This window comes from Hypanus sabinus, chromosome 14 (assembly GCF_030144855.1).
Source record: "Hypanus sabinus isolate sHypSab1 chromosome 14, sHypSab1.hap1, whole genome shotgun sequence".
Lineage (NCBI taxonomy): Eukaryota > Metazoa > Chordata > Chondrichthyes > Myliobatiformes > Dasyatidae > Hypanus > Hypanus sabinus.
In genome coordinates, this window is record NC_082719.1 from 105,610,599 (window position 1) to 105,628,523 (window position 17,925).

The 17,925-nt window shown below is 38.6% G+C and overlaps 1 protein-coding gene across 2 annotated transcripts in view; it reads left to right on the forward strand.

The window, feature by feature from the left end:
- smad2 (SMAD family member 2) overlaps positions 1 to 17,925 on the forward strand; it is a 127,351-nt gene that overhangs the window by 52,043 nt on the left and 57,383 nt on the right. The window contains exon 2 of one of the 2 annotated variants that reach the window (XM_059989765.1): positions 5,563 to 5,652. The exons of the other annotated variant lie outside the window; for it this stretch is intronic. Coding sequence (XP_059845748.1) covers positions 5,563 to 5,652 — 90 coding nt within the window. The remainder of the gene's footprint in view (positions 1 to 5,562; positions 5,653 to 17,925) is intronic. 2 annotated transcript variants of the gene reach the window in all.

A 17,925-nucleotide genomic window follows, 5' to 3' on the forward strand; every position in this document is an offset into this window, starting at 1 on the left:
GAGTCGTCATGCGGTGCTGTGGTCCTCCTAAGCTCTGCCCGCTGTAATGATAAGTGTAAAAATCTTAAAATATACAAATATAAAATATACAAAAATAGTACACATAACATGGTCAATATTAGTAGAATGGAATGTAGAATAAAGGTCAGATATAATTCAACAGTAGTAAATTATATATTCTTTCAGTTCTTTATATTTGTAATGTATAAATCTCACTGAGTTCTGTGTCACCTTTTCATATTCTCTATCATGAATTATCTTCTGACTTATAAAGAACTGAGTTGTGTGACACCTGCTGTACTGAAAATACATTGTAAATGTACAAATGAGTGTAACCTATTATAGTAATTGGTCAAAGCTGCTTAGACTGCTCAATGTGATATAGACGATCCTTGTGGTATAGCTGTTTAAGTAATGGAAATCTGTCTTTCCAGAATTCTCAAGTCACGACCTCAAAGATTTGAGTTACAAACTTTGTTGGAAGAGGAGGGAGAGAAAGTAATTACAAATGTTTTTGAGCCTGTGTTTTTAATGCATTTGCAGATGATTTGCTTTATGTTTACAGAAATTGGAATATTGTAGAAATGAGAGTTCTACAAAAATTTCTAGTTGTTAATAATGGTTGATCAGTTGAGAGGTTACTAAGAATGCAAACATCCAACCATACTCCTAAGGTAATGTGAGGGATCACCCAGTTTTCTGCTAAATGTTTTCTAATATTACATTCATAATGTTCCTTACTCATCCTTTTTACAGTGGCTCAGGCAAAAGGAGTGTGTATTGGGTCAGAGCTCTGTGGAAGTTGAGAGAAGGATAAAAAGAACAGATTTTGGCAAGGTCGGTATTTTTGGACTACACAGGTGCTGAAAGTAACCTCAGCTGCAAATAGAAGGGAGGGCTCAAGGGAGCAGCCATCGTTTGAGTGTGCCACTGATATATGAAGGCTTTGGCATAAAAAAATAGATGAAGGCACAGTTAAGAAAAGACCAGCCTTTTTTTTTGGTCTAAATAAGTCAGATGGAATGGTCCTATCAGATATGGGGTTCAGGATACCTTATGGTTCCCCTGATTGCTATGTCTGTGGGAAGTGCACTCAACTTCTGTGACTGACTGATCGGGTCAAGGAGTTGGAGCTGGAGTTTGATATACTCAGGATCATTTGGAAGGCCAAAGGTACTATAAATGAGATTTTTTGAAGAGGTGGTCACACCCAGAATACAGGCTTCAGACAGTGGGTGGTTAACTACCAGGAGAGGTAAAGGGATTAAGAACTCAGTGCAGGATTCTCCTGTCACCATTCCCCTCAGCAACAAGTATACTCCTTTGGATACTGCTGAATGAAGTTGGGGGTAGGGGAATGACCCATCAGGTCATGATAGCAACCACCAGGCTGGTGGCACTGTTGCTGGCTCTGAGCCTCAAAGGAAGGGTAAATTTAGGCAGTGCGTTAGTTATAGGGGACAGAAAGGAGATTCTGTGGCTGCTTAGGAGATACCAGGATGGTTTGTTGCTTCTTGGGTGCTAGGGTCTATGATGTATCAGAGTGACTGCAGGATATTCTCAATGGGGAGGGGGAGCAGCCAGAGGTCGTGGTGCATATTGGCATCAATGACATAGGCAGAAAAGGGGAAGAGGTCCTACACAGTATTGAGTTAGGGAAGAGGCTGAAGAGAAGGACCTTCAAGGTTGTAATCTCTGGATTACTCCCTGTACCATGGGCTGTTGTGGGTAGGAATGGAATGATGGCGCGGATGAATGAGTGGCTACTAGGGAGTTTAAACTAGTTTTTCAGAAAGGGGGGAACGGAGCCTCGGGTCAGTGTAAGGGAAGGATCTGATTGGAAGGTAGATGTCAGGGAAAGTATTGAAAGGCAAGATTGAAATAACAGTTATGACGGGTTGGATAGTTTGTAAGTATGTATATTTTAATGCTAGGAGTATTATGGGTAAGGGTGATGAACTTAAAAGAGTGGATCAGTATGTGGAACTACAGTGTTGTAGCTGAAACATGTTGAGAGGGGCTTTTTGATGCAGCAGGTTTTTGAAATTTTAGAAGATAGAGGAAGTGGAGAATATCACAGCTACACTCAAAAGGACATAATGGAGGGGTCAGACACTGAGTCCATTTTGGTGGAATTCAGGAGTAGGAAGGGTGTAATCTGGGATATTGGGGAACAGATATGTAATCAGATTAAGGAAATGTGTTTAAAAATATAATGGGGCTAATGTCATGGGGATTTCAACTTCCCATATATGAACTGGGACCTTCTTAACATAAGGGGTTTTGATGGGGCAGAATTTGAGTGTATCCAGGAAGGTTTCTTGAATCAGTATGTGGATGGTGCAATGAGATGAGCTGTACTGGGCTTGGTATTGGGTAATGAGCTTGGCCAGGTAACTTGACCTTTCAGTGGATGAACAGTTAAGGAACAATGACCACAGCTCCTTATCCCTCAGGATAGGTATGCTCTTTATGAGAGAGTTTTAAATTGTAGGCCAAATTATGAGGGCACTAGGCAGGAACTACAATGTGTTAATTGGGAACACCTTTTCTCTGGCAAGTACACATCCAATGTGAGTGAGGTACTTGTACTTAAGTATTTACCAGGGAAAAGGATTTAAGGAGAATGGAGGGATATGGATAAGGTAGGAGGAAATAGTGTTTGAGTGTTTTAGATTTGCTTTTTAGCTGGTTCAGCACAACATTGTGGGCTGAATGGCCTGTCCCTGTGTTGTACTCTGTTCTATCAGTAGTGAAATCGGCAGCTTAATGTGCTGTGCAGTTTTAAATGGATTAATAAACTTGGGATTTTCTAGGAAATATCTTGAGTAGTGCATTTCATAGCCCCTTCTGGGTGGTTGAACGTAATCTGGAAACAATTTAAGGGACATTTGAAGTACTTTTACTGTTTAATGCAAAAAATAGCCACTTTGATATTGGGCAGGTAATCTGTTTCAGAAATGCTGGAGTGGAAGTATCTGTAATATTGCTCTTATTAATTACTATCCTGAGAGAAAAAACTTGAAAATTCTGGCTTGGGGGAAAAGTGGCGGTGTTCCCAACCTGGGGTCAACAGACCCCTTGTTTAATGGAATTGGTCCATAGTATAAAAAAAGTTGGGAACCCCCTGTCCTAGACCAAATGTCTAAAGTTACTGAGTCACTCCTGACCCCATCCCCATTTATTTGCTTAACAATCCCTCCTTCAAATTTGTATATTTCCACTGGGTAAATAAATGAGTGTTCTTCTCAAGGATGCAAGCCATAGTTAACCTCAGCAACTTCAGTTCTGAAAAAAATATCCAGATCTTGATTCTCGTACCTTATCCAGTGAAGCTGCTTCTGATAATGGTTTGGAACATGTTGGACAAGGATTAAAATCTGAAACCAGAGGATTTTATCACATATTCCACTTGCATTAAAGTTAGCCTTATTCCTGGAGAAATTCTTTACTGAACCAAAGATCAGGTGCTCCTTGTAAAAGTATATCAAAGCAATTACTGTATTGCTACCAATGAGAGTACAAGCAATGTTTTGTAATTAGTACGTAGTTTTTACTGTTAACTCTGAACTAGTGGAAATTAAATTGTTTTTTTTCCAAGTTTGCTGTCAAATAAATACAGAAATGAGAAATAACTCTATATTCATATATATATATATTCAACAATATGGTTGAATTATTTATGAATTAGAATAAGCTCAGTTCAAAAGGTAGTCAAAGTAGATTTAATAGCATCTTCAGAGAATTGGATATATATTTGGGAGAAATTCAGTATCAACGTGACTATAGAAGTAAGTGGAGTACATCAAGCAATTCTTTGTGCTGAAAGGGAAAGGATTTAAAATTGACAATAAGTTGGAGAGCTTTTTTTCTTTTTTTAAAAAAAGGGGTTTTTTGTTATCAGTTGAAACTAGTTCTTCCATTTTTAATATTTCAAGTTTTTGCCCTTATCGGCAATAATGTTTTTTTTTCAGATTTCCATTTGAGAACTTTTCAAAGTGGGGTTATTTTCTAAGTGAATTACCTCGATTGCTCCACCCACAAATAAACAACTCTTATAACTATACAGTAAATAGTAAACTAAATTGAATTGTTAAGAAATGTTTTGAAATTAGTTTGTGTGACACTTGGTTTTCTGGCTCTGACCTTAAGGCTTTCTTTGAGATATTTGAATTTTGCTTATTAAATTGAAAATTTTTTTGTGTACATCACATTAAAAATCTGCTTCAAGTAATGAGCTATTTCTTTTGAAATTTTGACATATTTGCAATGGAATTGTTTCCTTTTTGGGGAATATAGCTTTGCAAATCTTAATGGGTAGCATTTTGTAAAGGAACAAACTAGAGAAAATCTGCAGATGCTGGAAATCTGAGCAATACATACAATGCTGGAGGAACTCAGCAGGCCAGGCAGCATTGATGTTAAAAAAAAGTACAAGTCCTGCCAAAGGGTTTCACCCTGAAACGTCAGGTGTACTTTTTTTTCCCATAGATGCTGCTTGGCCTGCTGAATTCCTCCAACAATTTGTGTGTTTTGTAAAGGATATTAGTTCTAAAACTAATAGTGATAGAATAGTAGATTTTGGGAGACTGTAATAATAGGAAAATTGATAGACAAGAAAGTACTTTGCTGGGCTAAGAAATGTTAGCAACATACTGGGAAATAGACCTTGTAGAAGAGAACAGAAAGCTGAAACATCACCTTGCAAAGAGCACTGTTGAACAAACTGGATGGTAGAAAGACCCCATAGCAAAAAGAGTGGGAATATTTACTTGGTCTGGTTTGCCTGTTTCTGCACCTATTTCATAAAGTTAATTGTCTTCACTACATGTGACTGCATTCAGTCAAACTCATTGGGTTTAGTGTTGGAGAATGTAGAAAGTTAACACAAATGCTCCTTTCTCCAAGTGCTGGCAACTATCATTTTTGATGAATAGGCTCGATTATTCAATGGTATCGTTTCAGATGATTCAGCAAAGGTATTTACTTGGCACATCTATCATCTACTGTATTAAGTCCAAGTAGAACTCCTGAAGTGTTCAAAGAAGCAATGCAAGATGTAAATAGGAGGAGGAAGAATACTTGTATGGATGTGGACAACCTGAATTAAAGGATAAAAATATGATACACTTCTACAGTCACTTTTTAATGTTGCAATTACCATAGAAATCATAGCTCTTGTTATTCAATGTTTCAAAAGGTATTTTCATCATTTAACAAAAGGTAATGCCCTATTTTAGTAAATACTTTGTTTGGTATTTTGTAGAGTAAGGTTTCTTAAGAGCCTACTTGTTTATGCAAAGAACATTATTTTGAAGTAGATTTGGTGGAAAATATCTCTTGCTCCTGGCATGCATTGTTGGCAAAACGACCAATGTGCTATAAACTTCCATGGTAAGTTGAACAAATCAATTTTTTTTAATAATGTTGTTTGCGTGGAACCTTGACATTTCTTAATTTAAAGAGATTTATTTTATGTTTGTGTACATGTATTATCCTCCATCAGCTTTTCACTACACCATACCCCATGTTTACCATTTTTTTTTCTAATTTTATGCACAGCACATGCTCTGAAATTTGGGGACTGAGTACACCTGGTACAGTAGATCAGTGGGATACAACAGGCCTTTACAGCTTTCCTGAGCAAACCAGGTGAATATACAGTCACTAAAAGCTCTTCTTCCACTGAGTGGGCTGTTGGGATTAATGGTGTTGGTCATTTTAGAATTGCCAATGTTTGAATTCACTCTTGGTGTCTTTGGCAAATTAAAAAAATATGCAACAAAGCAGTGGTTAAAGTATAGAGGTCCATCAACATCTGAAAAGTGGGTGTAATGTATTCCTTTCCAGATGCAGATGTACCCAATATTTACATCTAGGATTTTTCTTTCTTTCACTATGCACTATGTGGGGAAAAATCAATTTGTTATTTGCAAGTAACAAATGTAAGTTTTTCCAAAAAGAACTAAATTTAGTGGCAATTAAAAAGTGGCATAATTAAAAAAATTGTTAACTTATCACAAACTTGGACTTGTTTTCTATTTCTGATAGCAATGTATAGATGTAATAATGGGCAAACTGTTTTTACATACTGCTGGCCAGTTTATAAATGATGGGTAAATCTGACAGCTGAGTACTTCTATGGTACTGAGACTTTTGGTTTGTTCTTGTATGCTTAAGATTTTGATTCTAATATTCCAAGGTACATCTTTACTATTTTTATTTTACATTTGGTTCTTGACAATCATGGTGGAATCTGATTGAAAATTTTAGCACGGACTTAAAGTACTCCACCAAGATAAAATGGTGGCCCACTCATTTTTGTTTGTTAGTGGGCATTGAGAAAATAAGTAACTCCCAATGCTGAGCCATGAATGTATATGAATAATGAATGTCTGCTAATCAGCCTGAAACCATAACCATCTACAAATAGGAATGTCAGAGCAAATAAGGAAAACATCTTTCTAGAAAAAAAATCTTATCAATTTAGAAGATGACCCAAAAGCCCTAGGAGATGTCTGTTGTTGTTATGCTGATCAACAGTTCTTGAATTATCATTGGTAAAACTAGTTCAATCTCTACATTTCCTTTTCCAAAAGTATGTCCATGCCTAGGCTAACAAAGTTATGACTTGCCTCTAAACTCAGGTAATCTAAACTAGCAGGTTCCTGCATTGTGCGTGCTAAGCATCAATTTGCCCTTAAATTAATTTTGTTTTATTAATCTTCATCTGTTAACAATTATTTCCAGGTCATGTTAGTTTTGAGAGGAATTTGCAGAGCAGTTTCATCACCATGTAGGCTAAGATAGTGTCTCAGTTGAGGCGAGACTAGATAGGCTGAAGAAGTGGCCAATGGGGACTCTGATAAAGATGCACAAAATTGAGAGATATTGATAGGGTAGATGTTAAGAAATTTTCTCCTGTGGCTGACAGAGGCCATAAGTTTAAGGTGAGGATAGAGATTTAGAGGGGATCCGGGAAAATAATTTTTCATGCCAGAAGGTGATCGCATTAGCTGAGGGTGATTAGAGGCAGGCACTCTCTAGCATTTTAAGAAGTATTTAATTTGCCGAGGCAGTTGATGGACCTGTTTAACTCTATGACCTACAGCATAAAATTGAGGTTTGGTTGGAGATGTGATACTGGAGTTTGTTTGCAATTTGGAGATGAGTTAAAATTGCTTAAGCATTTACAGCAGGTCAGGTAGCTTTTGCGGAAGGCAATTTATTTCAGACTGATGTTTATAGGAACTGGGAATAATAAATTCAAAGAACTGAAGATGAGGGAAGATCAGAAGGAAACCCTATAGGGTCAAAAGGAGGAGGATTAAGGAAGAAGTATAGAAAGTGTTAAGATGTAACAAAACAACGAGGCATACTGAAGAGGTATAAACAAGTGAAATGATAAATTGAAATTGAGATAAAACTAAAATCTTAAAGATGGAGCAAAAAGGGAACATGGCTTTGGCAGGCAGGATTATGGAGAATCACAAAGTTGCCTCTAAATCTATTAGAAACAGGAGGATATCTAGGGAATCAGCGAATCCACTCAGAGGCCAACAGGGAAACTGTGGAACCAGGAGATGTAAATGGGGTCTTGAATTCTTAACAATATTTATTAAGGAGAAAGATATAGAATGAAGTTAGGAGAAGGATACAGTTATCCTGCAACATGTTTGCATCAGGAAAGACAACATGTAAACAAAAAGTGGGTAGATTCCAAAGGGCTGATGGTAAGCATGCTATGATACTGTGGAAAGCAAGTGAAGGGATTGCTGGGTTTGCATCTTCATTAGCCTTTGGAGACAGGCCAGTGAAGTGGAAGATAGTGAATATTATTCCCTTTCTTCAAGGACTTAAAGGCCAGTGAGCTTTGCATTGGTGGTAGAGAAAATACTGGATATTCGTTTGGAAATGAGCAAAGATGTCTAAGGGAATCATAATAGTTTTGTGCAGGGAAAATCCCATTGCATAAATCTTGATAAATTAGTAATAATGAGTTTCTGTTGAGATTAACTCTGAAAATTGAAGGCAGGGCAATAGACTTAGTAGGCAAGGCTTTTGAAACATATTCTCCACAGCAGACTGATCTATAAGGTTGAAGTACATGACCTGAGGCATGTTGGCGACCTAGATCCGCAATAGGCTTGGTGCTAGGAGACAGAGGGCAGTGGTGAAGGGTTGTTTCTCTGACTGGAACTCTGATATGTACTAGTGGGATTGCTGATGGGACTATGTGTCAAATGAAAATGCAAGCAGTCTGATAATCAAGTTCACTAACAACACAAAAATTGGAATAACACAAGGTCAAGAACATTGTAGTGTAGAATAAGGGGAAGACAGAATTAAAACTATTGGTTACAAGAAGCTTTAGCATTCCCTTGTGGAATACTAAATGCATTTCCTCCAAGTCATCCAGTTCGCATTCATTCTCACTTTTGGAAATACTTAACAGTTATGTAAGTGAGACTTAGCTGCATTTGTTATTTGGTCATGTGGTCATTGCTTTGGAATGCTTGATTGATGAGATATGTGTATTATTCTGACAATTTATAGTGTCTGGCAGGTACTAGCTTAATTATGTTCACACATGCATGCATCCAGCTCAACATTCAGTCACTTTGTTACAAAACAGAATAGAAATAGTACTCAAAAATTTAAAATGCAGCCGATAAAATGTGTAAACCATTTTTTTACATCTGAGAGACATCTTGGAAAATGTCCCCCTTGAAGAATGGGGTCTAGCTTAATCCAGTTATTCTTAAGCAGGCCTTCTGATATAGTACTGTATTATAAGTAAATGTCCATAAAGCCATTTGACCATAATACATAGGAGCAGAAATAGGCCATTTGGCATATTGAGTTTGCTCAGCCATTCCATTGTGGCTGATTTATTATCTCTCTGCATCTCATTCTTCTGCCTTCTGCAGGTAACCTTTGACACCCTTACTAATCAGCCTTCACTTTAAATGTCCCCAGTGACTCAACCTCCACGGCTATCCATGGCAATGAATTCCACAGATTCACCATCCTGTGGATAATGTCCTCAGTAATGTAATTGATATAATATGGACTGAAACACTCCTTGCAAATTCAAACATGGAGTTGTAGTATACACTTGGAGGGTCTGGGTGAAAGTGTTTGCATTTGATGGCTTGTTCGTGACTCCAAGAGAAAGGAAACGGAGGTAATTTGAAAGGCCAAAAGGGACAAAGTTGGAGTTCAGCTGGCTAGTAAAAAATGTATCAATTTGAAGTCATTTGATGTTTGTGGTCCTAAGGCAGACTCATCGTCACTGAATAGTTGTGAGTTCTTTTCATTAAATCGTCTTGTATCTAACTAGCAGTCAAATTCTTTGTTTTTTTCCTCAACAACAGCTAACTTTGCTTTTTAGTTATGTTTTCCTCACCAATTATACCCTGGTGTAATAGTTTCTTTAGTTGTCTTAATTTCTTAAAGTCTCCCTTAGAATTTCCATATTTATTTTGTTTCTCTGTTATGCACCTTGAAATTGCTATGGGGCAAGGCTCTTTTATTTGTCTTGTATTAATTAACCTCTATCTTTAGTCATTCACCAGTAAATGTTACTTTCCTATCAAGGTCGGATGTCCACTTTGTTGATAAATCAGTTTCCAATGAGAGACTGATTTGTTTTTACTATTTTACTGACAAGTATTTGATTCCAGTTTACCCAAGTAAAATCCTTTTGTGTATGTCGTGGTTGTCCATTGTGTCTGACCATAACAAAAGACCTATGCGGGAGAGTTTTTAAAGTGGAAAAGCTGTTCACTGGGGCAGTTCCCCTCTCTTGGCCTCAGAAGTCCGGGTCCAGTCAGTCGGAACATGTGTTACAAGCTGGGGTCTTCCTTGGTTGCAGTGGATCACCATGTCACTCCATTCTTTAAGAAGGGAGGAAGGCAAAAGAAAGAAAGTTACAGGCAGATTACCCTAACTTTAGTGATTGGGAAAGTGTTGGAGTCTATTATTAAGGATGAGGTTTTGGGGTACTTGGACACTACTCATAAAATAAGTAAAAGTCAGCATGGTTCCTGTAAAGGGAATTCTTGCCTGACAAATCTGTTTGGTCTTTGAGGAAATAACAAGCATGGTGGACAAAGGAGAGGCAGTGGATGTCATTTACTTGGATTTTCAGAAGTCATTTAATGAGGTGTCACTCATGAGGCTGATGAGATAAAATCCTGTGGCTTTTTTGGAAAGATACTGGCATGGATAGAGGAATGGCTGACAGGCAGGAGGCAGCAAGTGGGAATAAAACGGGTCTTTTCTGGTTGGCTGCTGGTGATTAATGATGTTCCTCGGGTCAGATTGTCAATAATTTAGATAATGTAATTGATGGCTTTGTGGCAAAGTTTGCAGATGATATGAAGACAGATGGAGGGATAGGTGAAGCAATGCGATGTAGCAGGACTTAGACAAATTGGAAGAATGGGCAAAAAAGTGGCAGATGGAATATAGTGTTGGGAAATGTCGTCTAATGCATTTTGATATAAGGAGCAAATGTGCGGACTATTATCTAAATAAGGAGAAGGTTCAAGCATCAGAGGTGCAGAAGGACTTGGGAGTTCTCAGGCAAGACTCCCAGAAGGTTAATTAACAGGATAAGTCTTTGGTAAAGAAGGCAAATACAGCGTTGGCATTAATTTCAAGGGGAGTAGACTAAGAGCAAGGAGGTAATGCTGAACCTTTATAAGACACTAGTCAGGCTGCACTTGGAGAACTATCAATAATTTTGGGCTTGCCCCGTATCTCAGAGAGGATGTGTTGTCATTGGAAAGGGTCCAGAGGAGGTCCACAAGGATGATTCTGGGGATGAACGAAGCGATTGGCAGCTTTGAGCCTATACTTGCTGAAATTTAGAACAATGCAGGGGGGATCTCATTGAAACCAGCCGAATGTTGAAAGGGATAGATGGGGGGGACGTGGAGAAGATGTTTCCTATGGTGGAAGTATCCAGAAGTAGAGGACACAGCCTCAAAATTTAAAACAGAGGTAAGGATGAATTTTTTTTAGTCAGCGAGTAGTAACTATGTGGAATGCTCTGCCACAGACTGCGGTGGAGGCCAAGTCTATGTGTATATTTAAGCCAGAAGTTGATAGCTTCCTGATCGGTCACGGCATTAAAGGATATGGTGAGAAGGCATGTGTATGGGGTTGAGTGGGATCTGGGATCAGCCATGATGGAATGGCAGGGTGGAGTGGACTTGATAGGCTGAATGGCCTAATTCTGCTTCTATTTCTTATGGTCTTATATACACCTGCCTTCCAGGACATTGACTCTCACAGTAGATCTCATCCGCCCAGTCTGCTGGAGCTGACTTTACGTGTTAGGATAGGTATGTCCCTATCTCACCAGGATGTATGGCTGGCCGGCTACCTTTACCTGGTTTAGCTGCCTGTTGAAACAGTGTATCGGTGTAGCTGCTGTCACATGTAAACAGCTACTTGGAGCCACGGGTTAGAGCTGAGTGTCTGGTGGGGACCAAAGGTGAGTGAGCTGCTCTGGAATGGACATGACAAGCCCCTTCAACCAGAGATGCTATCCCTCCCCATACACCCCTCCTTTTGTATATAGTTGCCCTAATGATATTATTCTTTTTCATGCCTATATAAGCATCCTAAGATCTAAAGACAAGTCATAGAATATACACTGTGGAAACAGGCCCTGTTGCCCATCTGGTCCATGCTGACCACGCCATCCCTCTTACTTGTCTCAGTTGCCTGCATTCAGCCTCTAACCCTCCATGTACTACTCCTCCTCTTCCCCCCACCTTATATTGGCTTCTGCCCTCTTCCCTTTCAATCCTGATGAAAGGTCTGAGCTCTAAACATTGACTATTTATTCCTTTGCATGGATCCTGCTTGACCTGCCGAATTTCTCCAACAATTTGAGGGACTTGTGCAAGATTTCCAGCATCTGCAGATTCTCTTTTTTCACAAATTCCACCCCATCTCGGCCATTTACTCTGTCGGTGGTCCAATCAATGACAGGAAAATTGAAACTTTCTCATTAGCACTACCCTTCTACCAATTTCTTGACACATTGCTCAAATTCCTCCTGACTGTTAGGAGCTGTAATATAACCCTATCAAAGTGATTTCTGACAACGATGGGTCCCACCCCTGCCATTCTTGGTGTATTCTTGGTCACATTGCCACTTAAAATGCCTGGACTTAATTCTTGATTCCTTTTGTCTGTCTCAACCTTCAGTCTGTCTACTGTTCTAGTCCCTGCATTTCACTGTGTAGAGAATTCCAAAAATTCACACTTGAGAGAAGAATTTCATCTCATTGGAATAGGATATACCTCTGAGTTTGTCTTCAGGTTTAAGACCTCCTCTGAACCTGATGGTATCACAGTCTGCTGAAGTATGTGGTCCTGTCCCATACTCTGTGGTTTATTATGCACAGGTTGATATGGGAGCAAACATGTTGGCAACATCAGCACATGAATAAGGGAATAGTTTGGGAAAGAGAATTTTTTTTTAAATTTTGGGACACTGACATTGATAATAAATTTACTTTGAACCACCATTTTGTCCCAGAAACAAAGTACAATTATGTCACCATGTACAACCCTGAGATTCATTTTCTTGTGAGCATTCACAGTAAATACAAGAAACACAATAGAGTTAACAAAAGACTGCACCCAACAAGACGGCCAAATAATCAATGTGTAAAAGATAACATACTGTGAAAGAATGGGGAAAAAAAATATGAACATGAGATAGTGAGTCCATAGGTTATGGAACCATTTCAGTGTTGGGATGATTGAAGTTGAGTGAAATTGCCCCTTCTAGTTCAAGAGCCTTATGTTTGAGGGGGAATAATTGCTCATGAACCTGTTATTGTGGGTCCTGAGGCTTCTGTACCACCTCCCTGTTGGCAGTAGTGAGAAGAGAGCATGAGTGGGTCATGGGTTCCTTGATGATGGATACTGCTTTACTGTGACACTGCTCCATGTAGATAAGCTCAGTGATGAGGAGGGCTTTACCTATGATGGACTGGATGGTTTCTAATACTTGTCTGTAGAATGGAGATTCTTAGAAAAATATATTATGAAAAATGAGTGAACTTTTATGAATTGCAAGTTACAGCAGGAGTCATGAATGGAGTCGATAACCAACCAAAAGAATTATATAAAAACATAGATGGAGATTGGATGAAATAATGGAGGTTATTATACGTAGATACAAACTAAGTGTTCTCATGTATAACTAGGGCTTGACTTTTTGAGTTTTAATGCATTTTAATGAAGCTTGTTGAAGGTCTACCGGGGAAAAAAAAATCTATTTTTCTTCACAAATATAATGGGCCGACCTATATATTTTACAATTTGATTGTTGAATGCTGCATTCACTTTCCAGAACACACACATTTACTAATCAGTCCCATTGGACGGTAGGAGTGTTGGTGGAAATGGAGGGGGAGGAAATAAAGTGTGCGTGTGTGTATGTGTGTGTGTGTGTGTTAGTTATATAAATTGCACTAAAGAGTGAAGGTTATCTGAGATTACAACAGGATGTGGATGAACTGGGGAAGTTGGGTAAGAAATGGTAAATGGAATTTAGTTCTGACAAGTTTGCAGTGTTGCACTTTGGGAAGAATAACCAGGACAATAAATGACAGGGCCTTGAGGGATTGTTGGTGATCAGCGCAACCGTGGTACACAAGTGCATAGTGGCGATGCAGGTTGACAGAATGGTGAAGAGGCATATGACATGCTTGCTATCATCAATCAGGCATTGAGTAGAAGAGCTGGAATGTCATATTATAGTTGTACATATTGGTGAGACCATACTTGGAATACTGTACTCAAAGTTCAAAGTAAATTAATTGTCTTATGTACATACATTTGTCACTATATGCGAGGTTTGTTTTCTTGCAGACAACCACAGTAAATACAAGGAACATAATAGAGTCAATGAAGGACTGTACGTAACAGGACAGACAAACAACCAATGTGCAAATACAAAATAAAATAAAAAAGAAATAAATAAACAATAAATATTGCAAACATGAAGAGTCCTTGAAAGTAAGTCTACAGGTTGTGGGAGCAGTTCAGTGATAGTGAGAGTGAAATTGGGAAGGACCTCTGAGCACCTGGGTAAAGAATATTATTAAGCTGGGAAGAATGCAGAAAAGATTCACAAGGTTATGGCTGAGACTGGACATGTTGAGTAATAAAGAGAGGCTGAATGGGCTGCTTTTTTTCCCTGAAACACAAGAGGTTATGGGTGTATAAAATGAAGGGACATAAACAAAGTGGTTACAGTCTTTGCCTCAGGTTAGGGGTGTCCAATCTAGAGGCATAGGTTTAAGTGAGAGTGGAAAGATTTAAAAGGGACCTGAAGAGTAGCTTCTATGCAAAAGAGTGGGAGTATATGAATGAGCTGCCAGAGTTAGTGTTTGTGGTGGGTAGAATATTTAAAGGGCATTTTGGACATTGAGATAGGAAAGAATTAGAAGGATATGAGATAAATAGGCAAATCTGACTATTGGATGATTTGTTCAACACAGATGATTTGGACCAAAGGGCCCATTTCCATGCTGTATAATTTGGACTACATTTAGGAGTGAGTTGAGAGAGAAACAATTGACATTTCTTGTTCATGACCATTTACCAGAATAACCAATCTTATCCACCTTCAACCCCTCAATGATCACTAATTTCAGTTTTTTTAAAAGGAAGTAATTTATGTTATGGAAATTGTTTTAAGGAGTGGTACAGAAACAACAGTTGGCATAATATTCTCTGCAAGAGAAATTTGTGGATGTAGTGCCAATCTGTTTGGCACCAATCTCATCAGAATGAGAGGCCATCAACTGCGGGGAAAAAATCTTTTTCATGCCACAGTTGCTTGATCTTGCGATCCTTTTTCTGGAGAAATAGAAGTTGAGAATAAGAGCAGAAAAGATGGAGGTTAGAAAAGTTCGTCAAAAAGAGAACGAGGGATAGAAATTTTGAAGCAATGTTGACAGTATTTTCCTTGGAGCCATTTGGTATTTATGAACTCAACATTGAATTCATCAGTTTCAAAACATACCATGAACTTCCATTTTTACTGATTTCAGTTAACAATGATGTTCCTGCTTTTCCACCTATTCTGAACTTATCCAGTTATTTGTAAACTTATCATTGCTATCTCCTTTGCATTGTTAGCCTTTTAATCATTTGTTCATTGCTGCCTTCCCCTTTTGTTCCAATTTTCCAAGCTTCTGTTCAAAACTCCATACCCCTTAAACATTTAGTCGCTTTTTACAAAAAAGTACATTTCTGCAACGTTAGCCCTTTTTTTTCTCATGCTATTGGATCTGTTGAGTGCTAGCCGTGTTTCTTTTAATTTTTCTGATTTTTTGCTCTATTTTGCTTTCACATTGAAGTATGATAAAGCAGTTTTATCTTCACCCACCAACAAGTCAAAAGTCTGCTATCTTTAGCCTTCATTTATATTCAAATCAGCATTTTTAATCAAGAATATGAGAAAAATTACTCAATGACTCCCTGCATAGAAATAATCATAGGTTTGTTGGATTGGTATGTTTTGTCTGTTATGGGCTAAAACTGAGTTGCTGTCATTTCGATGTTGGAAGCCAACTTACATTGTTTAACCGTTGTAGGATAAATCTGCGTGTGAGTTGAATTGTTTGTTCTCCTGTCCTGTTCCTGTCTCTTTTCAGTGAAAACTTCCACTATTTACATGAGCTCATCAGTAAGTGACTAAATGGTAGTCTAATGGATTGCTTTTAATAACTATTCATGACCATCACCTGGAGGTCATGGGTTAATGGTGAAAGTTGAAAAGTTTAAGGGGAACATGAAGAACAACTTCTTCACTCAGAGTCATGAGAGTGTGGAGTGAGCTAGCAGTGCAAGTGGTGCATGTGAGCTCAATGTCAACATCTAAGAGAAGTTTGGATAGGTACATGGATGCCACAGGTATGGCAAACTGGTCCCGATGCAGGTCGATGGGAATAGGTAGTTTAAATGGTGCGACGTGGACTAGCTGGGCCAAATGCCCTGTTTTTCTGCTGTACTTTTTTGTAACTCTGTGACTTCCTAGTAATAGCCAAAACACAGGCCCATCTTTACTTTTCTATTCCTAACTTCACAATAGCTGGAATACTATTGCGAAGATGCCTAAAAGTGCTAATTGAATCTGATTTTCTATGAAAGAGGGAGCAGTCTTAATGTTGTAAAAACTGGAAAAAATTATATTCCAGGTATTACAGTGAGTGGTTGCCTCTGACTGGAGGCCTGTGACCAGTGATGTGCCACGTGGCTCAATTGTTTGTTATCTTTATCAATGATCTGGATGATGTGTGTGAATAATTTTGTGGATAACACCAAGATTGGGTGTGTAGTGGACAGTGAGGAAGACTACCAAAACTTGCAGTGGGATCTGGGCTAGCTGGAAAAATGGGCTGAAAATGGATTTAATGCGAACAAGTGTGTGATGTTGCACTTTGGGAGGAAAACCAGGGCAAGTCTTATACAGTGAACAATAGGACACTGAGGAGTGTGGTAGAACAGAGGGATCTGAGAACACAGCTCCATAATTCCTTGCAAGTGGCAAGCTGGTTCTTTCTACTTGGGGTTGGTGAGTCAAAACTAGGGGTCATAAGTTAAGGGTGAAAGTTAAATATTTAAGGAGAATCTGAGGTGTAACCACGTAGTGTAGTGATAATGTTGAATGAGCTGCCAGTGGAAGTGGTGATTTGGGTTCAATTTCAACATTTTAAGAGAAATGTGGATAGATACATGGATGGGAGGGGTATTATGGTCCAGGTGCAGGTTGATGGGAATAGGTGAATAGTTGGACCAAAGGCCTATTTCTGTGCTGTAGTATTCTATGACTCTGACTCAAAGTAGAGCAAAATTCAAGTGTCAGTTAAATGATGCTTCAAGACATGCTGACAAAAATTGTAACTAGAGTGCACCTTCAACTGCTAAATCTATTGACTTTGAAAGGTTATAAATTGCATTATCAAAAGAAATGCTAGAAATCCTAGAAGGCCCATTAGGGCTTGGAGCTTTGGTTTTTGGAATGGGATTGCAGATATAGAGGAAAATGGATGGGTGGGAAATGATGTTTGTAGATGTAGTTGATGTGCTTGGAGAAAGCAGTTGGTAGATTGGGAGGGAGAATAGGATCAAGGTTGGGTGGGGAATGGAATAAATATTTGTACAGAGATCAATAAATATGAAGGAAATTTCAATTCTATGGGTAAGAATGTATTTTAATAACATGCATTGCAGGTTAGAACTGCAGGATAATGCTGTCTTGAACAGCTCAATGATGGCCCATCTGCAACCCACCCCCACCTCTCAAAAAGGCTAAAATTCTGTAGCATTGTTGCATTGGGTTGCATTGTTGGGTGAACCCCAAAAGCAGAAATTGCCCTGGAATGGCAAGGTTGGCAATAAACACGGGGGAAAAAAAGTTCAGTTGTACAATGTTGGAACCTCCAAATCAGCATTTATGTAATTTGAATTGATAAATAAAAATGTGTTCATCATTTTTTGGCATTGTTCCAATGAAGTGCATTGTAAACAGCAAGGTGATGGGCAGTTAGAAGCTAGGATTTTCTTGTAGACTTTCTCAGCAAATATTATGTTGGCTGCATGGATTGCTGAGATCCAATAATTCATCTGTGGACAGGAATGAAATCTAGGATTTTTTTGTGTCTTCTATGTACATTGAAGAGAAATGATAATGCTGTCATCAAACACAGATGATATTTATGTGCAGCTAACTGAAAATGGCAGTGAAATGAAGAACGCATTTTTTTGTTATCTTGGCTGAGAGAAACATTATTCCATGCGCCTTAACAGTCTACCTGCATTTCTTTGTAGGGAACACTCAGTAATTTGGGCAGCATTTGTGGAAAGAGAAACCAAATTAAT